General features: G+C 45.8%; 2 protein-coding genes across 9 annotated transcripts; both read right to left on the bottom strand.

Annotated features, from left to right (window-relative positions):
- Positions 1-308: 308 nt before the first annotated feature.
- On the bottom strand, positions 309-8,612 carry GOLPH3L (golgi phosphoprotein 3 like). 2 transcript variants are annotated; one of them, XM_056511028.1, is made up of 5 exons: positions 8,493-8,612; positions 7,139-7,324; positions 3,378-3,509; positions 2,458-2,572; positions 309-1,303 (listed from the first exon to the last, which is right to left on the bottom strand). In XM_056511028.1, the coding sequence occupies exons 2-5, from the start codon at positions 7,316-7,318 to the stop codon at positions 876-878; spliced, it is 855 nt and encodes a 284-aa protein (XP_056367003.1). In that variant the 5' UTR covers positions 7,319-7,324; positions 8,493-8,612; the 3' UTR covers positions 309-875. The 2 variants fall into 2 exon arrangements, with proteins under 2 accessions (XP_056367003.1, XP_056367002.1); XM_056511027.1 differs by having other exon boundaries at positions 7,139-7,321; positions 8,493-8,611.
- Positions 8,613-9,336: 724 nt separating this feature from the next.
- Positions 9,337-22,706, bottom strand: HORMAD1 (HORMA domain containing 1). Of its 7 annotated transcripts, XM_056510897.1 has the most exons (18): positions 22,628-22,669; positions 20,451-20,733; positions 20,272-20,353; positions 20,084-20,173; positions 19,520-19,605; positions 19,351-19,402; positions 18,878-19,022; positions 18,529-18,592; positions 17,168-17,204; positions 16,801-16,821; positions 16,676-16,702; positions 16,066-16,133; positions 15,532-15,683; positions 14,424-14,629; positions 13,881-13,944; positions 12,025-12,092; positions 11,303-11,386; positions 9,337-10,087 (listed from the first exon to the last, which is right to left on the bottom strand). In XM_056510897.1, exons 6-18 carry the CDS (start codon positions 19,381-19,383, stop codon positions 10,007-10,009), a joined length of 1,050 nt encoding a protein of 349 aa, XP_056366872.1. In that variant the 5' UTR covers positions 19,384-19,402; positions 19,520-19,605; positions 20,084-20,173; positions 20,272-20,353; positions 20,451-20,733; positions 22,628-22,669; the 3' UTR covers positions 9,337-10,006. The 7 variants fall into 7 exon arrangements, with proteins under 7 accessions (XP_056366872.1, XP_056366867.1, XP_056366869.1 ...); XM_056510892.1 differs by lacking the exon at positions 19,520-19,605 and having other exon boundaries at positions 22,628-22,706; XM_056510894.1 differs by lacking the exon at positions 19,520-19,605 and having other exon boundaries at positions 22,594-22,639.
- Position 22,707: the final 1 nt, after the last annotated feature.

The raw sequence follows: 22,707 nt of genomic DNA, 5'->3' as shown, positions 1-22,707 counted from the left end.
GCCAATGGGAAGCGATAACTGAGTGGGCGGGGCAGAGGCGGGGCTTCAGGTGCTCCGCTCCCGCAGTGCTGCGGGTTCGAGTCCGGGGCCGGGAGGATGCGGGGACACCGCGCGGGACCCCGAAACCACCCCCAGAGAGGCTCCTGGGGGAGGAGGGATCCACCCCCACCCAGCAGCTGAGACCAGCAGTGACAGGCCACCAACGTCACCCGCACCCTCGGGACCCTCCCCCCGAGCCCTGCCGGTGCCCCTTGAAACGCCAATGCTGGCAGCTGCACCCACTGTGAAACACGGACAGACCCCGCGGCTGCAGAGAAATATGTTTAAGTGAACTACAGGAGAATAAAGTAGGGGAGAAAGGAATGGGGTTGTGAACAAAAATAATCACAGTTGAACTATTTTTTTCTTACTAGAAAGAGCAGCTGAGCCATGAGGGCACAGCCCGGGGGTCCTTGCAGAGCTGCTCCTCCACGGAGACACGCAGGCGAGGTGACAGTCAGGAATGGGGGTGGTCCTGACTGCCCAGCACCCCCAACACCCACCCCAGGAGGGTGTGAGCTCCTCAGGGGAACCCACAGGCTGTGAGAGGCACCCAGGAGTGTGTCCCAGCCCTGTGTGTGCCGGGGTTTGGCCTCTCCCAGCAGCTCCTGCGCCACCCCCAGCTCTGCACTGGCCTCAGAAGGAAATCCCCAAGGGCAAGGAGTGAAGAGCTACTGCCACCCCTCCCTGGGGCTGTGGTGGTGGGGGGCTCTCACCTCCCACCCCTGCCTGGAGAGGGGAAACCAAAATCCCCTGATCCCTCCCCAGGCTGAGCCCACCCAATGATGCCCCAGGAGCTCCAGGTCCCTTTGGCTCACACCACGCCAGGAGGAGCTTTAGGACTTATTGAAAGCTGCCAGCACAGCCCAAATCATCTCGGTGCCCTTGGCTTTGGCAGCTTCCACCTCAGGGTCCATATCCAGCAGGTCCTTGGTCCTGTTCATGGCCACGTCGTACTTGTCGTCGGCCAAGGTGGCGAAAACGTTCTCCAGCACGTCGGAAGCGTGGGCCAGCACCAGCAGGGCCAGAGTCCTGCGCTCCATGCGCTGGGGGTCGTTCACCCAGCGCTCCAGCACGCTCTCCTGCAGCCTCTTCACCAGCCTCTGCTTCTCAGAGGTGTTGCTGACAGGGTGGGTGGTCATGTCGAACAGCAGGAAGTTCTGCTTCTCCGTGGTCAGGATTCCCTTCTCCACCAGCGCCTTGGCCAGGCGCTCCCGCACGTTGCGCAGCTGGTACTGCAGCTTGAAGGGGTTCCACGTTTCTCCTGAGGGGTGGGACAGTCTGGTCAAGTTTTGTTTCTCCACCCTTCCCTGCTGTCCCTCTGTGCTGCAGGAGCTCTGATCCCTTGGCCTGACTCAGATCTGCCATGTGTGTTGGGTTGGTGTGGCCAGAAATGTGGATTCATCTGTTAAACCAGCTGGGGCAGTGACCCTGATCTCCTGGCACACATTATCTGCTCATGGGCCATCTTTAAACCAGCTGGGCAATCATCTTTATCTTCCCACAGCCCATCCTCCCTCCAGGAGATATCTCCTGTTCATGGCCAGTGAGTCCCAGGGCATGACTGATAAAATTCCATCATCCCACTGGGAGATGCTCCAGCCAGGGGAGGAGCCAAACATTTCCTACCCAGATAAAAACTGACATTTGGGACAGCAAGGGACCTTCTTCCCACTGGATTCCAGAGGAAAACCAGACCTTTCCACATCATCCCTGGAGCTTCAGAGGAAACTGCACCTTCTCCAGGAGCACTGCTCCAGCTTAACCACATCTGCCACTGCAGGAGGATGCAGCCACCATTGAATGGGACTGTGCCAACACCCTGACTGACTGACGGGTGTCAGCTTGGATTCTGACTCTGGCAGGGTTTGGGATTGTTCTGTGTAATACTGTATTTCTATTTTAATTTTCCTAGAAAAGAACTGTTATTCTTAATTCCCCTATCTCTGCCTGAGAGCCCCTTAATTTCAAAATTATAATAATTAGCGGGGAGGGGGTTTACATTCTCCATCTCAAAGAGAAGCTCCTGCCTTTATTGGCAGACACCTGTCCTCTAAACCAGGACACCATAGAGCCCAGGAGAAATTCTTTTCCAAATCTTCCACCCGTGGGTCACCCCAGGCTTGGTGAGGAACTAGAAGGGAGCAAGGTCCAATATCTCCACCAAGCTCTGAGAAAAGCCCTCTCTGCCCCCATATTCAGCCTTCTCCAGCTCTCCCTACCTCCAGAGATCCAGGACAGGGAGAGAGATTTTGGATGGATTTGAGGCTCCAGGGTGGTTTTGGGGTTCTCCCCCCCACCAGATCCTGGAGCTCTATATGTAGAGGGTGATGCTGGATCCGGGACCCTGGCTGTGTTTTGGTGGGTTTGGATAGGTTTGGAGGGGGCTGGGACAATGAAATTTCCTCCTGGCCCTACCAGTGAGCAGCTCTATCCAGGTCTGAACCGTCTCTGCCGTCTCCGTGGCCTTGATGTGCCGCAGGGTCTCATCCAGCAGCACGTCCCCGGTCGGAGCATCCGACTTGAGCAGCACCTGGGAGGAGCAGCAGGAACACAGGGTCAGGCAGAGATGGGATGGGGAGCTGGGTGGGGTTGGTGTGGCCAGAAATGTGGATTCTGTCTCCATCTGTTAACCCAGCTGGGGCAGTGACCCTGATCTCCTGGCACACATTATCTGCTCATGGGCCATCTTTAAACCAGCTGGGCAATCATCTTTATCTTTCCCACAGCCCATCCTCCCTCCAGGAGATATCTCCTGTTAATGGCCACTGAGTCCCAGGGCATGACTGATAAAATTCCATCATCCCACTGGGAGATGCTCCAGCCAGGGGAGGAGCCAAGCCTTTCCTACCCAGATAAAAACTGACATTTTGGACACCAAGTTATCCACCTTTCCACTGGATTCCAGAGGAAAACCAGACCTTTGCACATCATCCCTGGAACTTCAGAGGAAACTGCACCTTCTCCAGGAGCACTGCTCCAGCTGAACCACATCTGCCCCTGCAGGAGGATGCAGCCACCATTGAATGGGACTGTGCCAACACCCTGACTGACTGACGGGTGTCAGCTTGGATTCTGACTCTGGCAGGGTTTTGGGATTGCTCTTTGTAATACTGTATTTCTATTTTAATTTTCCTAGTAAAGAACTGTTATTCCTAATTCCCATATCTTTGCCTGTGAGCCCCTTAATTTCAAAACTATAATAATTTGGAGAGAGGGGGTTTACATTCTCCATTTCAACGAGAAATTTTTAATTTTTTTTGGCAGACACCTGTCCTTCAAAGCAGGCCTGGAGGGCAGAGCCCCTGACCCTGCCAGGGCTCCTGCAGCAGCCTCACCTTCCTCTCCAGCAGCCTCTTCTTCCTCAGGGCCAGCGGCTCCAGGCGGATGCGGCCGCGCAGAGCCAGCTCGATCAGGATCCCTCCCCTCAGCCCTGAGGAGATGCAGTCGTTCCAGAAGGATGTGTAGCCCTGGGGAAGAAGATGAGAAAGAATTCTTCCTCTGTCCAGCTTCCCAAACCTCCTGGCCTGCTTGGATCCTGCCCCAGGGTGTAAAAATTCCAAGGAAAAGGAGCAAAGTGGGATGATTTCCATGGGCACAGCAGGACTTTGCTGCTGCTCTGCCAGGCTCTGTCCCTGTGGATAGGAGAGCTGCAATCTGCTCTTCTCCATGAAGAAATTCCCCCACCCAGCCCCAGGACCCCCCTGAGAGCCTCTGGGTGTACCAAGAAATCAACATCAGGCCTGGCAGGAGCTTCTCCACAAGCCATGGGGCTCCAGCAAGAGTTCTCACAGAAGCTTCATGGAGCCATGGAATGGTTTGGATTTGGATTAAAAATCATCCAGTTACAGCTCCCACTGTCCCAGGCTGCTCCAAACCAGCCTTGGACACTTCCAGAAATCCAGGAGCAGCCACAGCTTCTCTGGGCCCTCACAAGGAGGAAAGAATTTGGGAAAGAAGAAGGTGCAAAGGTTTGGGAAATACAACCCCACAAAGAATCAGGAATTGAAACAAGAATTTGGCTCAGGAAAGAGAGGACAGAGAGAGATCAGACAGATAAAAGGAGCAGAAAAAAGGAAGAGAATGTTCCAACTTCCACTGTGCACAGAACAGTCCTGGGCTGGAATTGCAGATTCCAGTTGGAATTGGGAGAAAAAAAAAAAAACCACCTGGACAAGAAAGGGAAGGTTCAACACTCAAGTGATGCTTTCCATGAGAGCTGGCTCTGCTTTGGAGCAGTGGGGCAGCCCAGGTGACCTCTCCCCTCCCTTCCTCCACTCTTCTTTCATTCCCTGATGAGAACAAAGCCCCATTGTTTCCTTCTGTTCTGCTGAGCAGCAGCTCCTTGGATTTGAGGGCAAGCCAGGGCTCAGGGAGAGGCTCAGGGGGCTGGGCTGGAGTTTGAGCTGTGCCCAAGGGAAGGTTGATCCCAAATCCACAACCTGAGAGACCCCAACACATCTGGAATGGGCTCCTGGTGGGAAATTCTGCTGCTCTGTCTCTGGGTGGAAAACAGGGAGGGAAGAACAGGTCTAAAAATTACCAGGAGACTGGGAACCCTCAGCCCTCCCCCAGGGAAGGTTTTCCCTCCCTGTGGGTGAATTCCCATCCCCAGTGGATCTGTTTGGGCAGGGCACATGGACACTGGGCTTGTCCAGCACAGAGAACCATAAAAAAACCCTTAAACTTTTTTGCTTTCTTCATTTCCTTGTGAGGGAAGACAAAGCAACCTTTCATCCCTGCCCTCCTGGTTTCCCTTGCTCCTGGCTTTACAAACAAGTTCTCCAGGAAAGGGTGTGAAAAATGAGCAAAGGTATCAATTTCCTGGCCTCAAGGGCACGTTGCCCCTAGGAAATTTCAAATTCCAAACCAAACCAGTTGAAAGCTCCTGGGTTATTTCCAGCTTCTGGAATCAGACTGGTTACAAAAGCCAGGCTGGTTTGCAGCCAGGTCCTCCTACATGGACAGACTGCTACTTTAAATAATGAAATTACACCGTGAGCTCATTGAATTTGGCAAAAATTGTTTTGTTTTTCCCCAGCCATCAAACCATGAGTGAACACCCAAGCTGTGAAAACAGCCCAGCTCAGGGCCAGGCTGCTGCTGCCTCTGGCCTGAGGTACAGGAATGTGGAAGGACAGGATGGAGAGGAAAAAAAAAAAAAAAAAAAGAAAAGCGTGACAAGGTTTTTTTCCCCATATCTGTAGAGCTCTCCCAGGTTCCTGGTGGCTGAAGGGCTGTTCCCAGGATACATTAACCAAGCCAAGAACACCAAACAACCCTCAGGAAAAAAAGCAGAACATGGCACCCCACTCCCAGGCTGCTCTCAAATATTTGCTCCAGGATTATTTGCACTGTGTTCCCTTTACAGCCCTGAGCTCCTGCCACTTCCTAGTTGGCTCCTAGATCTTATCTGGGTTCTCAAACAGGACAGCCACTGTCACAGCCCACAGCTCAGTGGGACAGCTCAGCACCAGCTGGGACCAACCCACAACAGCAGAGCCCTGTGGAAAAAAGGTTCAGGAACCTCACAAGAGTTTAATTCCATCCCCCTAGGAATGAAGAGAAGGAGACCCAACCACCACAGCTCCTCAGGAATCATGGAAACATTACAGCTGGAAAGGATCTCCAGGATCACTGAGCCCAATCTTGACCAAAGTGGGTTCCTGGAGATGGAAAGCCTCTGTAGAGAAGCACATTGGCTTCCCCTGGTCTGCAATTCCCATCTACTTGTCAGGAACAGCAGATTTTAGAATTGTGGACTGGTTTGGGTTGGAAGGGACCTTAAAGATCAACAAATCCCATGTCATGGCAGGGCTGCTCCAAGCCCTGTCCAACCTTGGACACTTCCACAGCCAAAGATTTCCCCAAGCTGATCCAGAAGATGGATGCAGGGGTGGAGACAAGGCACCTTCCCTTTCCCCACAGCTCCTTCCAGGCAGAGCTGATAAATGAGTTCCCAGCAGCTGATAAACACAAATCAATTCTGCTTGAGCAGGATCCCCTTCCCACAGGGAGCCAAGGAAAGCCAGGGACAGCACACAGGAGGAGCTCCCAGCACTGACATTCCCACCCAGCCCCAGCTCCATCACCAGCTGCCTGGCCCAGGAAGCCACCAGAGATGCAGCTCCTGTTCCCTCTCCATTGTGGGTCCAGCTCCCAGCCCAGCTGACTCTGCTGCCCTCTGCCTCTTCCCTCAAGAGTCACCTCTGCTCTTTTCCACATTCATTTTTAAAGAGCAGAGCTCTTTTTCACTGTGTGTCAGCTGGTGCTTTGGGACAGGAGGATGTTCACCCTTGGATAAACCAGCTGAGGCTTCTCTATGCAGAAAGAAAAACCCAATTTGCTCTGCACAAGGCAGTGACACAACAGCCCCAGGGCACCTCTCAGCTCCTGCCACAGCCATGTCCACAGCTCAGGTTGCCCAGAGAAGCTGTGGCTGCCCCTGGATCCCTGGAAATGTCCAAGGCTGGTTTGGATGGGACTTGGAGCACCTGGGATAGTGGAAGGTGTCCTTGCCTGTGGTGAGGGTTTGGAACTGGATGAGCTCTACAGTGTCAACTCAAATCATTCCATGATTCTGAGATTCCAAGCAGGTTCTAAGGGTCTAAGGGAGAGCATTGAGAATATTATGAATATTATGTTTCTAAATAAATTGTATCTACTGACAGCTTGCAAAACAAGGCTTTCACACAGCCCAACAGATCCTGCAAAATCAGGTTTCCTGCCTTTGTGTAATCAATTGCAGCCTATTCCTGAGACCAGATTTCCTGACTTCTGCCATTCCTTATCTGCCAAGACCAATGGTTATCTGTGGGACTTGACAAATTGTCTAGAGACTCACGTCATCCAGTGATCACACAGACCATCACTGCTCACCTGGCAAAATTATGCCAACAAAAAAATAATTATTGATGACTACAAGGAAACCATGCTATAAAATGGAGCTGCAAACCAAAGCTGGGTGGGCTGTGACCCCTCTGCCTCCCCAGCTTGCTCTGTCTATATAAAACAAAGCAATCTAAATTTTGCTGAATGCCGAGACTTTTGCCTCTCATTTATAACAAGAAGAATCCATCCAACCCCTTGTGCTGCTCACCTCCTTATCCTTCAGCCCCAAAAGCAGCACCTCCTCCATCAGGGTGAGCCTGATATCTTTGGAATCATCAGGATCATCCTCGTTCAGCTCCCTGTCTGCAGCCACATCCTCCTCGCTGTCGGCTCTCCTGTCCGAGCTCCTGCCGTCCGCCCGCCGGCCCCGGTGTGTCAGCGTGGTCATCTCCTGCTGGGGGGCACAGGCAGCTGAGCCCCCACACCCAAACCCCCCCAGGACTGAGGGGTGCCCCTGCACCCAGCACTGGGGTGGCAATGAGCAGCTGTCACCCCTCAGAGTGCTGGGACAGCTCCTTAGGGGACACTCATTTCCACTCCATTTCCCCATATTCTTCCTCATTTCCACCTCATTTTTTCCCAGATTTCCCCTCAATTTCTCTATCATCCCTCCCCCTCACATTGCTCCCCATTTCCTCCCATTTCCTCCCTCGTTTTTCCCCCATTTCCACCCACATTTTTCCTCATTTCCACCTCATTTTCCCCCCTCACATTTCTCCCCATTTCCCCCCTCATTTCAACCCCATTTTCTCCACATTCTTCCTCATTTCCACCTCATTTTTTCCCAGATTTCCCCTCAATTTCCACCCTATCATCCCTCCCCGTCACATTGCTCCCCATTTCCTCCCTCGTTTTTCCCCCATTTCCTATCCCATTTCAACCCTATTTCCCCCACAGTTTTCCTCATTTCCACCTCATTTTCCCCGGATTTTCCCCCCAGTTTCCATCCCGTTTCCCCCTTCATTTCCACAAATTTCCCCACATTTTTCCCCATCACATTTCTCCCCATTTCCCCCACATTCTTCCTCATTTCCACCCCATTTTTCCCGTATTTTCCCCCATTTCCCCCCTCATTTCCACCCTGTTTTCCACACATTCCTCCCATTTCCCCCCACATTTTTTCTCATTTCCACCTCATTTTTCCCGGATTTTCCCCCAATTTCCACCCCATTTTCCACACATTCCTTCCATTTCCCCTCTTGTTTCTTCTCCCATTTCCTCCCCATTTTCCATCATTTCCTCCCTCATTTCAACCCCACTTTCCCCACATTTCCACCTCATTTTTCCCGGATTTTCCCCCATTTTCCCTACATTCCTCCCCATTTCCCCTCTCGTTTCTCCCTCACTTTCCCCACATTTTTCCTCATTTTTCCCGTATTTCCCCCACTTTTTCCCCCCACCCGGAGGTGACACGGGGGACAGCAGCGTCCCGGGCCTCCCGCCTCACAACCCCGGCGCGGCTCTGCCTGACACCCCGAGCTCTGTCCCACCCCTCACGGCCCCGGGGGGAAGAATGGCCCCCCTCAGGAGGGCTGGGCGCTGTCAGAGCCCCTGGGTCTCACCGCTGTGCCCGGCGGCTCCGTGCGGCCCGGCCGCTCCGCTGCGCTCCGGGGCCGCGGGCAGGAAAAGGCTCCGCGGGGCCGCCGCCGCTTCCTGGGCTCCTCTGGCCCCGCCCACGCGGGGATCTGACCAATGGGAGCGCGCGCGGGTGGGATCGACCAATGAGAGCGCGCGGCTTGGGCAGGGGGCGGGACTTCCTGCTGTCAGTCAATGGTGGCTCCGCCCCCGCCCGCGTGTCCTGTGTCCCTCCGTGTCCCTGTCCCTGTCCCGTTCCCGTTCTTGTCCCGTCCCGTGTCTCATCCCCTCTCCATGTCCCGCTTCAGTTCCTGTCCTTGTCCCGGATCCCATCCCTGCTCCATGTCCCGTTCCTGTCCTTGTCCCGTGTCTGTCCCTGCTCCATGTCCCGCTCCAGTTCCTGTCCTTGTCCCGTATCCTGTCCCTGCTCCATGTCCCGGTCCTGTCCTTGTCCCCTGTTCTATCCCTGCTCCATGTCGCATTCCTGTTCCTGTCCCGTGTGCCACCCGTGCTCCATGTCCCTTTCCCGTCCTGTGTTCCACCCCTGCTTCATGGCCATCCCCGCTCCAGTCCCGTCCCGTGTCCCATTCCGTTCCTGTCACTGTTTTTCCCGCCCTGTCCCCTGTCCCATCCCATTCCCGCTACAGCCCTGTCCCCGCCCGTCCCATCCCATTCCCGCTCCTGTCCCCTCTCCCGTCCCATCCCATTCCCGCTCCTGTCCCCTCTCCCATCCCGTCCCATCCCATTCCCGCTCCTGTCTCCTCTCCCATCCCATCCCGTCCCCGCCCGTCCCATCCCATTCCCGTCCCGCCGCTAACGGAGCACGCTGCTGCAAAGGCGAACGCTTTTTAATAGAGGACCGATGATGAACATTCTTAATTGAAAAGTCAAAACCGTCAGGAAACGTTCACCTGCCGTTCCCCGAGGCAGCCGGGTAATTAAAAGTTAATTTCTGATGCTGGAGGAGGACTTGGCACCGTGTCCAAAAAGGACACCCAGGTTCTCCCAGGGCTCTCACACCTCGGAACAGATGGTGCCATGGATACCTGGCATCAGAAATTCCTGCATTCTGGCAGGGAATCTGGAATTTAAGGCATGAAGAGGGCTGGTTTTTCACCTGGTCTGGAAGAAATGCAAAGCATCCAACTCCTCCAACTGTCTCGGTAGGAAAAAACAAAAACTGTAACCCCAAAACTGTAACAGCCTGTAACTGCCAGCCCAGCCCTCTGGAAATCCCCCCAAAACTGGAGAGGTTTTGGGTGAGTTCCTCAGCTCAGCACTGGTGAAACCTTGGAGGGATGAATTTTCACCCACAAATCCCCAAATCCCCAAATCCAAGGATTTCTGATCCCACACAAAGTGAGTTTGGAATCTTTCAGCTGGGCTTCCTGACATTTTAAAAACACACTCCCATGGGGCTGCTAATGGAGCAGAAAAGATCCTTAAAGAGCCAACAGGCACGTGGAACATCCAACTGGGAGTGGAGAACTCAGATGGGCACCTAAAACTGCTCCTTGGGCTCGCTGAGCTTCCTCCTTTTGGGCAGCACGTCCTGGCTGGAGCCCAGCTCAGCCTGGTGCACCTGCCAAGGAAAAGCAACAGATGGAATTACAGCAGCTCTGTGGGGGCACAACCCACCCTCAGCAGGACAGATGTGCTGGGCTTGCCTGCAGGAACAGCTGGATATGATTTCCTGGCAGAACTGAGCAACTGAAGGCAGGCTGGGATGAATTTCTGGTGGGATATATTCCTGTTGGGATGGATTCCTGCTGTCACAGCACAAGGAGTTGTGGGTTCAGATTGAAAGAGGAGAAATTGAGGTTGGAGATATGGGAGAAATTGTTTGCTGTGAGGGTGGAGAGGCCCTGGCACAGATAATTCCATGGATGTCCCATCCCTGGAAGTGCCCAAGGTCAGGCTGGATGTGGTTTGGATGGTGGAAGGGGTGGGATTTAAGGTCCCTTCACCCAAACCCTCCAGGATTCCAGGATTCCAAGGCAATGCTGGCTGTTCTGCACAGTCCCATCCCAGGAGGGTTCTGCACCCTGAGAGCTCTGTCCTGCTGACTCTCCCACGAAAAAATGACAATGAACCTTTAGCTCCACTGTCCTTTTGATTATTTAAAGCAATTTTGTTTTGTTTAATCATTTTATTGCTAAGTTCAGTAAAATCTCTCTGAAAAATTCACAAGAATTTTGCAATATACAGCAAATAATAAAGCAGAACAACTTTTTATTCTTTTTTTTTTGGCACATCACTGAGTAAGAAAAAGGACTAAGTATGACTGGGACCCAAAGTCAAATTCCAGCCTGGACACAACCTCTGCTCCAGCTGTGCAGGTAGGAATGATTTGGGTTCCCACAAGCAGCAGTGCCTGCCAGACTGACTTGATTAAGCAAATAAAAAGGATTTTTTGTGGAATGAAGGAGTCACAGAAGCAAGGTTATCATTTTGGCCCAGAGTTTCCCAAGGAAGCACTTGGTGAACTGTGATCTCTGCTGGCACAAACTCCAAAAAGTTTCCTGAAACCAGCAGGAAATTTGGCTAAATGCATTCCCAACAGGGTATCAACTAAAATTAAGGAATCTTCTCAACCTGCATTATCTGCATCAAATCAGCTTCTCACTCTTTGGGACAGGATTCTTTTTGACAGTGTTGAATTGAATGGGAATTTAGGAAGTGAGAATTAAGAAGTGATGAGAATTTCATTCTGTCAATAGCAAATGCATCCAAGCTCTGAGTTTTATTCACTGTCTGGAACAGAAATTATGAGGACTAAAGAAAAACTGATACTAACAAGGCAGCTTTGGAATATCTTCCCACTTCTTGTCCTGCTCTCTGACACAATCAGCTCAGATGTTTTTCGGGTCAAATGATCAACCTGAAATCAGAAAACAGATTTTGTCTTGTGAGAACAGCAAAAAATACACACTGGACACAACAGCAGGGCTCAGTGCTGAAATATTCACTGTTCTGTGCAGTGCCTGAGCCAAAACTGAAATATGGGAGTATTTAAATGGTGATAACCCATGGAAGTCACAGCTTTTCCAGCTGCTTTTATACAGTAAATCACTCACTTACCTACAGCTATCCTGTTTTAAGAAATCTTAAGGACCTGTGTGAAGCAGTCCTCCACGAATAAATGTCACCAATTTCTACATGCAGGGAATATAACCTGAGTTATACACTTGAATTTTTAAAGTTGTAATCAACTTTTTAACAAGCTTTGGTTTGTCAGAATTAGCAGTGGAATTCCTGTTAGGCAGTTTATTAACATGGAAATTATATCTCCCCTTTTCACTGGGTAACAGTCCCAGCATCTGTTTTATTGAGGGTTGTGTTTCAGAGGAACAGCCTTTTGTCAGTGCTTTAGAATAGTTTTGGAAAACACCAAGAAATAAAATGTAAAGGAATTTTGTTGCTGGGAATAGTGACTGTGGGAAATAAGGTTTCATGAATCACTCCAAGGAGGGAAGTAAAAAAGTAAAAGCTGAAGATGCCAGGGCAGAGTTTTCATACCTGAGGATTAGAATCACAAGGGGGAGTCTGCATCCCTCCAGCTTTCTCTTCATGAGCTGAATTCTTTTCTGAAAGAAGGAAAGAGTTCAATAAAGTTAAGAACAGCACACCAACAACCCAGAGCAAAACCACCTGCTCTGCCCCAGGGAACACTTCCTAAGTGCTGGGAACAGCTGCTTCCAGAGTTCTCAATGTCCAGCATGTCCTTAACTGCAGCAAACTTTGAATTTATTCTTGAACTCAGCCTCTTCCTATCCTGCAGCTGCAGGAACAGCTCCCCAAGGGGAACAGGCACTTCCAGGCAGTTCCCAATCCATGCTGGTTTTTCTAGGATAAAGATAAAAGCATGGAATGGTGAATAGGGAACTGTGCATCAGCTGTGGAAACAACAGAAGGATTTTAGGGTGACAAATATGTTTCCCTGTGTCTTATAATTCCTGTAAATAAAACATTTGCCAACTCCCTGGATTTTTGCAAGGTTTCAGAATTTTTATGACTTTAAAAGCATCAGACACACCTTCATGTGGTTAGTCCAGTTCTGCAGCCTACTAGCATTGTCAGGAGAGAAATTCTGATCTGCATGTGCTGTTTCCTACACAATTCCACCATTATTTTTGAACAGCACAGAAATGGCAGCTGGTTTGGCAAAGCTGCACATGTTATTTCTCCAAAAAAACCCCAAACCCAACATTTGAAATGTTTTCTGTACAGCAAATGGGTTCCAGATTGTCTGGATGTTTCTGTACAGCCCCTCCAAGCAGCAATTCCTTCTTCAGATTGTTTGGCAGCAAAGCTCAGTCCTCAGGGCCCTGGGCTGAACTGGCCAATGTGAACACAAACCATCCTCTGCTTTTCCTCCTGGTTTATCTAAAATCTGAAAAGGAAGCTCCTGAGGACAATTTGGTGTCTTGTTTTTGGGTCCACATCTTGGAGCTCTGAATAAAAGCCAGCAGTTGGGAGCTACCAGGGCACATTCCAAAGCTGAAGGAGCCAGGACAGTTATTGACTGATTTTATTTACAGTGTTAGGAAAAACACTTGAGGAAAGTCATTTTTGTGTGATTCATACTCCCAGAATTACTTTACTAGAACTTGTGTCTACTAAAGTTCTCCTATAAGGAAAGGCTGGGAGAGTTGGGATTGTTCAAGCTGCAGAAGAAAAGGCTCCAAGGAGAGCTCAGAGCTCACAGTCAGCTGGAAAAAGCACTCAAACAGGAAGCAGCACAAACAAACACAGAATTTTTCAGAACACAAAACACATTCTGGAGTGGAGTTAAACCAGGAGCAGCTCCCTTTGGAGCTGCCAGAACACAAAAATTCCTCCTCCACATGCCCAGGCTGAAGGTGTGGGGGATATTGTAAAAGTGGGATTCCTGCTGGATTGAAGCCCAAAAAGCTGAAATTAAAAAAAAAAAAAAAAAACACAACAAACCCAGACCACTGGGTTTTGCACAGAGAATTCTGCTTCCCACCTCTGCAATAATGAGCTCAACAGTACAAGCTTAATGTGCAAACAAAGTGTTATCAACAACTAAATAAAGCAGTAATTTTAGTAACAAAAAGAGTAGAAAAAGCAAATAAAATTTGTTTCTACATACAAACCCCATTCAATTTAGCTTATCTGATAAAATGGAACAGAAGATCAGAATTTTGAACATGAAAATGTTAATCATGTTTTAACATATTAACATTTGTTAACCAACTGCTTCACAGAATGAAACTGATAAAAAATAAAGGCACAGTCATACATGGGAAGAAAATAATGAAAATTTGAATATAGAAAATGGAGGGCTTTGTTTGAGTAACATCAGGAAAGAGGCACAAATCAGAGACTTGAAAGATATCTACAAATATTACCTTGAGCTTCTGAAATATTCACATGATTCTTATCTTCCACTTCATTTTCTGAGACAGGATCCTCCTAGATGAAGAAACAAGTCTGTCACTTACTGCAGGCACAGAAGGAAGAAGGTTTCTACTCAAATGATTAAGGACACACTTATCAGATGGATTTGTGGTGGAATAAACTGAAATAAGTGATTGTGACATGGGATAAGAGGATCCATCTGTGCCCTGTGCTGGGACACAGGGCAGTGTCCCCATGGCACAAGCTGTGCTCACCCTGCTTCAACAGTGTCAGGCTGCAAATTGGAGCAGCAAAATAAAGGAAAAAATGGATTTAAAATAAAGGAGAAATGGATTTAAAATAAAGAAAAAAAAATGGATTGAAGACATATTGTCCTGCTTAATCATGTCTGGAAATAGAAGGGATTATGGCTTACACACAAGGAAACAATAATGGCTTTTTTCTAGAAGGTACACCACCAAAAAAAAAATTAAAAAGCTACAGAAAACAAAGTCTGTGCTCTCTTCTGGATCCCCTCTGCTCACTGCACCCACCTGGAGAGGCTCAGCAGTCCCCTCCTGCTGCAGGATGTTCTTATCAACATTCTCCATGCGCTGTTTCTCAGTGGTGATTTTCAGCTTCAGCAAGTGGAAAGGTGTTGGCACTTCCCCCACATTCAGGTACATGGGCTCCTCCCTGAAGAGCAGCCCCTCATCCTTGGCCTCCTTGAACCCTGGGGGTTGGTAATCAGGGGGTGTAACTGCAGAGAAAGTTCATTCAATGTGTTAGAATGAAACTTGTTCTTGCAAAACTCTTTTTAAATACAGGGAGTTACTGCAAAAAAACTGTGTGAGGGGAGGGGAGTAACCAATATTCAATGTGAGTAAATGTTTTCTCTTTGCACAAGAGGAAAAGTCCAGTTAAAGCTCTTTGGGAAGAGGTTGTAGATACAGAAAATAGAAGTTCTGATTTGTCATTGTAAGGCAGTAACTCTCCAAAAGCAGAGCCAGATATTTGGACAGCCATCAAACTGAAATGATGCTATAGCCTAACATACTCTGGGAAACTCCAGGTGTTTTAAAACACAGCCAAATCCAATGAAATCAGTGCTAGGATTGTGTTCCTGCAGTGGGATCTCATCCCTTCCCCTTGGAGATTCCAAACTGCCCTGAGAAACAGCCACATGTGAAATAACCTCATTTAACAAATCCCAGCAGCCAACAAGATTCTACACTGATTCCTGGAGTGGTTTGGGTTGGAAGAAACCCTTAAAACTCATCCTGTTCCACAGTGCCACAGACAGAGCAGACCAGGCTGCCCCAGCCTGGCCTGTTGTCACATGGTCATGTCACTGTTTCTGGTGTGACAGGAGTGCCTGTGGCTGTAGGAAGAGCTGAACTGGAAGCTTGGGGTCTTTTTTCTGGGGACAGGTGGCTCAAGGAAGGAACCACTCCAGGATTCTAGTGCTGGTTTAGATGAGATATTAGGAAAAAATTCTTCTGTGAGAGGATGAAACCTGATCAGCAAGGATCCAGACTTAAAAACCAGGGGGATAGGGACCTGTCTGGGTTCACAAGCCCTGCAAGGACAGTAATTACAAAAACCATGGCTTGCTGTGCAGAGTGTGAGCAGAGCTGATCAATCCCTGCCATGGCAATGTACCCTCATCATAGTAGAGCAGTTTCATGGTGAGGCAGACATCATTGGGCAGAGGGCTGAGGTTCTGCATCAGGATGAAGATCTTTCTGATGAGGAGGATGCTGGCCTTCTTGGTGTCTGCACAGGGGATGCTGGACTCTGACTTCCTGTCCTTGCTAAAAACACACAGAGCAGCCAGATCAGTTTTTTATACAGCTGTGTGTTGGGCTGATGTGGTCAGAAATGTGTATTCATCACCATCTGTCAGGGTGTTCCACCATCTCTGTGGTGGAGGAGGGTCTGGATGTGAAGCTTCACCCCCCACACACATAGAATATCTCAGAGATCCTGGTCACAGAGTATCAGAGTGACATTGAGCATCACCTTCTGACTGGATATGAAAATTATGAGCAAAATAAAAAAAAATTGATTAATTGCATTTTAGTAAGTCTAAGCTAGTAGTGCATGTTGATAAAATTAGTCTCAAGAAGCAGAATTTAAAAAGCAAACAGGTCAAATGCAGAGTTCTGACATTCAGGTGTGTCCCAGGGGCTGTACCTGCCAAAATCCAGGAGTGGCCCACTCTGGGTGTACTTGAACTTGAAGTGGTAACACTCTGTGACTGTCTGCAAACAAAGCCAGGAATTATTCAACTAAGCCTAAACACTTCTGCAGTCATCTATGAATTAAAGAAAATAACCACAGCCCAACTCCATCCACTTACACCTGCTGAATCCCAATCCTCTAACAATTAACTGTAAAAAACTCTAACAATTAAACTGCATAAAACTGTTTAAAATATAATAAAAATTATGATTCTTTTCTAGCAATCACCATGATAAAATATTATGAAATATCAGCTTTAGTTTCTAGCACAAAATATTCCTGTTTCACACATGGAACAGATGTGGTGACACTCAGTGGGTTTTGTGTTTTCCACAGAAGTCCCATAAACTTGTCAGGCAGAGTCAGGATGAGGCATCTTTATGGACATCTCACTCAGCAATGACATTTTGGTTTCTGAAACTCCCCCTGACCCCAGTTTTTACACCTGGTATCTCAACCTGTTCTTTTTCTATAAATGTGCATGTTAAATATTCCTGCTTGTACACACATTTCACTATATCCCTATCACCATCAGTCATCCCATGAGATATTCCAGATTTACCTGAGGATCTTCTGCCTGGGTATAGACCTGCATTTGTAAAGAAAATAGAGGAATCAGAATGAGAACAGCACATCCCTCAAAGAATATCCCCCAAAATTGTGTCCTTGTCTTTCAGAGATACTCACTGCTAGGACAATCTGTCTCAGCTGTCAGGAACATAAACAGGAAGGAAAAAAAGAACATTAGATATATCTCATTGCCCATTTCTGCTGCCCAAGTTGCTTTGTCTCTCTAACCCTGGAATCCAACAGAGGCAAGTGAAGCCTGTTGTAAGAAAAGCCTCTTCACTCCCCTTGTGGGAGGAGAGGACTCAGCTGCAGAAGAAAACACCCCCAGATCTCTGTTTTTCTGTGCTGTTCCCAAGAATTTTCTGCAGAAATGCCTGTGCATCCCACACTGCAGCTGACTGAGCTCAGCTACTCCCTACAACTCCACTGAGAATGGACTGAAAGAAACATTTCAACACAACTGAAATGAGAGTGGAGGACTTACATATTTCTTCTGCAAGGCATCATAGCATCCTAACATCCTGCAAAAAATCAAATAATGTTGGCCATCCACTACTAATTTTCACTTGTTTCTCACTAAATCAAATAGCAGCAAAAAATGAAACTCTTGTGTTTCTCTTACTGTATTAGAGCAATAAATAACACTCATTCCATCATTCTATCTCATTAGCAGTGATATAAGCAATGAGTATCTTTGTAACAAAACACCCCAACCTCTTGAAAGATTAAAAATAAAATGTGGAGGTAAGTCAATTAAAAATAAAATGTGGAGGTAAGTCAATTAAAAATAAAATGTGGAGGTAAATAATTTATTAGTAAAAATTACTGCAATACTTTAAACATCTTCCAATACATGTATTTATTTATCAGGGGAGCAGCTTGGAGCCCTGTTCATGGCAGAGGGTTGGAGGAAGAGGAGCTGCAAAGTCTCTTCCAACCCAAACCATTCCATGATTTCACCATAAATCAGTAATTCAGCTGAACAGCAACATTGCTGAAGCACAAAGGAGTGATTACCTTTATTTGGATGCTGCCATTTCCTTTTTTTTATAACATCCAAACAGGGAATCAAAACTTATCAGCTCCAGCATTTCCATGCTCCCATTGCAGCAGAAGCTGACCCAAATCCCACTGACCCTTCTGTTTCCTCACTCATGGAAGATCCATGAGGAAATTCCAGCTTTTTTTCTCCCTCTCTTTGTGGCTCAGCACATGCTGATCACACCTTTAATTTAATCAACTCTCAGCCCTCACACTCAGCACTGTGAGGGGGTGAATGCAGAATTCCTCCCACATTTCCCTTGTACACAGTGAGGAAAAGGGGCAAAGAACTTTTATGGAAGTAAAAAAATATATAACTGAGGCAAAGGCCTTACAGAGGTTTCTAAAAACAAGGAGAGCAGCAGGAACAGATCTCAGATCCAGAATAAGTGCTCAAGCAGGCAGAGCTCTGCTTTTGAACAAGAAGCCTGACAAGTCCCACTCTCCTACAAAATTTGTGAGCAAAATCTTTAAATTTAAGATGCAAAATGGAGGCATTGAGTCTCCTAGTCAACTAGAGAGGAACTACCAGTTGTTTTTGCATTTCTGTGCACCCATGAGCACCTAGAGGAATGAAGCATACATAGATATTTAGTATTTCTACACTAAATATAAAGTATAGTCACCCTGCAAACAGAGATTTGTGCTCTCCTAAGCCCTAAACTGAAAACACAATTATTATATCCATGATACAAATGTGGGCTGCTTGCTCACAGCAAGAGAATTTTTGCTTTTTATCTGCAAATAACCAGGAAGGAACCTCTGAGCACTGACATGTTACCTGTGTGCTGGAATCAAACCTACCATTTCACCAGCTGGGTAGAGCCAGGACAGTTCTTGTCTTCCCTCAGAATTTTGACACAGACATCTCAAAAAAAATCCCCAAAAATACACACAGTTACTTAAAACAAAATGGAATGAAAAGTTCATTGCCTAAAAGCACATATTAAGAAGAGATTAAAATTAATTTTACTGACAAGCATGAGAATAGTTTTAATGCTGAGTTAGCAGCAGCAAAAACAGAATTTAATTAATTCATTTGTGAAATTTTCATTATGTGCACTGAAATGACATTCATTCATTAAAAAGACCAAGTTTAAAAACAACTCCATGACAGCAGTTTTTGCAAATTATCATGGAAACAGCTCCTTACCATCCATGTATCTGGTTCCATAGGCACTTTCAGGAAAGATTCCCCTCAGGTAGGTGATGCAGGACACTGCCACTGCCAGGAGCCTCTTCACCAGCATCAGGGATTGCTGCTCTGTGGCTATTTTCTTGGGAAATACAACTGCACTCTGAAAATCACAGAAAAATCAATTAAACCTACAGCAACAGACCCAAACAGGTGATTTATAAAGTCCAGCTTGTGATTTATAAAGTTCAGCTTGTGATTTATAAAGTTAAGCATATTCCTCACACTTGGTGTTACAATATTTATAGGACACAGCTGGTTTCTACCAAGCAAGAGACAAAACAGATCAAATTAGTTTTCTAATTTTTTTCTCTATATTTCTTATTCATAATTAAATTACTGAATTAGCCTGCTGTTTTCACCTGAAGAAATATCACCAGAACTCCCTCATTTTTCCAATACTGTGCTGAAATAAAGAAATAAAACCATACCACAGAATTCCTTTGCTTCTGAGCAGTTGCCATTGTGCAGAGACTCCTGTGCCTGTCAATGAAACACCTGCATTAGCACCTGGATGAGGAGAAAGCCCAGCCTGCAGCTCTCCAGGGCACTCCTTGGATTTAAAAACATCTCCTGCACAATTTAGCAGCTCCAACAAACCTGTAATTTTCAGCAAACAGAGCAGGACAGCTCCTCTAATCATCCCCAGTATCAGATGCTTGATTTTCACAGGAGCACAGGCTTCCCTTGAGGCAAGTGGATGGATTAATAAGAACATTTATATCTGTATTTATATAAAATATAAACCTCCAAAGGCAATTATTTTCAGTGTTAACTGACACCCAACCTATGGGGTTTTCAAAGGACCACATTTCATACTTCAATTGGTTTTAAACAAGTATGGGAGAAACAGAACCCTCATCACCCAGAGCCTGACTCCACACCAGCCTTCTCTCAAATTCAGGAATATCACATAGATCCAGGCCATGGAAAACAAAACACCTTTGCCAAGTTAGAAGTGAAGGGCACCGAGCTCCCCCTCAGGACTCCTCCATAACCCGCGGTGCGAGGAAGGAGCCGCCCCCCAGCAGCCTCAGCCCAGAAAACACCACCTGCTCCCTCACGGCAAACTGAGGATGAAAGCCCGAAGACAAAACTACGAGGGAAAACCGCAGGAGAATGTGAGGTGAGAGGAATGGAGGTGAAGGAACCGCCCGCACTCACCTTCACGGCGACTTTTCCCGCATTCGCCCTCAGCGGGTTGGGCCGAGGGGCCGTGTACAAACGCAGCGGGCGGGGCTCCCTCAAGGCAAACTGAGGATGAAAACGCGAAGACGAAAGTGCGATGTGAGTGAGCTGAGAAATATTCGGGGGAAAGCCGCCGGAGAACGCGAGGTGAAAGAACCACTCACCCTCAGGGCGCCTTTTCCCGCATTCGCCCTCAGCGGGTTGGGCCGCGTGCAAACGCAGCGGGCGGGGCTCCCTCAAGGCAAACTGAGGATGAAAACGTGAAGACAAAAGTGCGATGAGTGAGCTGAGAAATAAGCGACGGAAAAACTGCAGGAGAATGTGAGCTGAAGGAACCGCTCACCCTCAGGGCGCCTTTTCCCGCCCTCGCCCTCAGCGGGTTGGGCCGAGGGGCCGCGTGCAAACGCAGGGGGCGGGGCTCGCCCTCAGCCGGCGCCGCGCGCTTCCCGCCAAAACGGCGCGTGCAGCTCGCGCATGCGCAGCAGAGCTGCACGTGCGTTCCCGCGCATGCGCAGCAGAGCGGCACGTGCGTTCCCGCGCATGCGCAGTTCCCGCCCCGCCCGTGAGGGGCCCGGGAGTTGTGGAACGTTCTGGGCTCTGAGGGACCCGCGGGGATTTTCCTTTCTCTAAAAAACGAAGTGGATTTTTAGCAGATTTTTTCAAAGTTTAATAGAAGACAATAAGAGATAAGAAAGGAAAAAGTTCAATTGGTTGAATTCATCAACCTGTTGCATGTTCTTATGTATAATTCAAAATCAGCCCCCCAAACCAGTAAATTAACATTTCTATTTTTTATTTTTTTTTTTTCCTTCTGGCTCCTTCTTCTCAGTGCAGTTTGTAATAACAGAGATCAATAAATATTTTCTCTGAAATTCTGGTATTCATCACCTCTGATTATCCAGAAAGGATAATCCAAGAATGTGAAAAAATTACTGATTATCTTTTTACTGTTCTTTAAATTAGTTACATAAACAACAACTTTTTACATCACCATGTTATATTCCAAAACACATATATATTGTATATATAGTTTATTATAATATATATAATATATGTATTATAAATAATACATAAATAGAAATATATATTATAGCTAAGACAATATAAATATAAATATAAATATAAATATAAATATAAATATAAATATAAATATAAATATAAATATAAAAAAGAATTTATCACACTACTATTTCTAAGTTTGGTTAACAGAAAAACTAAAATAAACTAAATTTATTTAGCAAAACTTTCCCACATTATACATATTCTCTATATCCTGTTACATTGCTGGATAATGAGTTTATAAATTAATCAAAAATTCTTTTGATGATACAGGAACTCTTTTATATGGTTTTATACTCTGAGTTAAATTTTATTAAATTTATTAAATTTAGAGCACATTTAGGATACTATAATACTACATTGTTGCTTTATAGGTTATATTATAACATATATAATAGAATGTATATTATAATAATAGAATAATAATACAATAGTAATAATAAAATAGATTTATATAGTATAGAATATAATAGAACAATAACAATATAATAGTATAATAAAATGTATTAAATAATAGAGTGTTTTTTTATATTATATGGCATTATGATATGATTTATTTTATATTATTACATTATCTTATATTACATTACATTATATCATATTGTATTATGTTATATTATGTTCTATTATATTCTATTTTTTATATTACATTACAATATGTTGATAATATATATTATATTGTAATTAATTTTATTAATTTTTAGAGAACACTTAAGATACTATAATACTACATTGTTGCTACATATATTATATTGTAACATATAATATATATAATAGAATGTATAATATAATAATAAAATAATAATGCAATAGAATAATATAATAGTATAGGGTATAATAGAATAATAACAATATAATAATATAATATAAAGTATTAAATAATAGAGTACATTGTTTTATATTATATGGCATTATATATGATTTATATATTATATTATATTGTATTATGTTCTATTATATTCTATTATAATACGTTTATAATTTATATTATATTGTAATTAATTTTATTAATTTTTAGAGCACAACATTTAGGAAACTATTATACCACATTGTTACTATATATATTATATTACAGCACATAATATATAATAGAATGTACAATATAACAATAGAATAATACAATAGTAATAATAATACAATAGAATAATATATTATAGACTATAATAGAATAATGTAATAGAATGTATTAAATAATAGACTGTATTGTTTTATATTGTATGGCATTATATTATATTATTTATATTATAGTATTATATTACATTACACTATATTACATTATATTGTATTATGCTATGCTACGTAATATATATTATGTTATGTTACGTTATATTATTTATATTATATTACATTATAACATGTTGATAATATATATTATATTGTAATTAATTATACTAATTTTTAACACTAGCCCAACACTTGGATAATACAGGCGGAAATAACAGCGGGGTTGGACTCGGTGACCTTCGGGCCTTTCCTCCTCTCATCACTCCCTGACCCCGCCGTGCCACACCCGTCGCCATGGCAACCACCGGAAGTAGCCG

The sequence above is a fragment of the Oenanthe melanoleuca genome, chromosome 25 (genome assembly GCF_029582105.1).
Source record: "Oenanthe melanoleuca isolate GR-GAL-2019-014 chromosome 25, OMel1.0, whole genome shotgun sequence".
Lineage (NCBI taxonomy): Eukaryota > Metazoa > Chordata > Aves > Passeriformes > Muscicapidae > Oenanthe > Oenanthe melanoleuca.
The sequence above is the reverse complement of the archived record's forward strand: the minus strand, read 5'-3'. Positions and strand labels throughout refer to the sequence as shown.

Excerpts from the sequence above, each read along its gene's own strand:
- GOLPH3L (XM_056511028.1), bottom strand. The coding sequence starts at position 7,318 with ATGACCACGCTGACACACCGGGGCCGGCGGGCGGACGGCAGGAGCTCG. Across the intron at positions 3,510-7,138 it reads TGGGGCTGAAGGATAAGGAG|GGCTACACATCCTTCTGGAA; the intron begins GTGAGCAGCACA and ends CTTCTTCCCCAG. Across the intron at positions 2,573-3,377 it reads AGAGGCTGCTGGAGAGGAAG|GTGCTGCTCAAGTCGGATGC; the intron begins GTGAGGCTGCTG and ends TGCTCCTCCCAG.
- HORMAD1 (XM_056510892.1), bottom strand. The coding sequence starts at position 19,383 with ATGGCAACTGCTCAGAAGCAAAGGAATTCTGTG. Across the intron at positions 18,593-18,877 it reads TGGAACCAGATACATGGATG|ATGTCTGTGTCAAAATTCTG; the intron begins GTAAGGAGCTGT and ends ATTTTTTTTGAG. Across the intron at positions 16,134-16,675 it reads CCCAGGCAGAAGATCCTCAG|ACAGTCACAGAGTGTTACCA; the intron begins GTAAATCTGGAA and ends CTTTGTTTGCAG.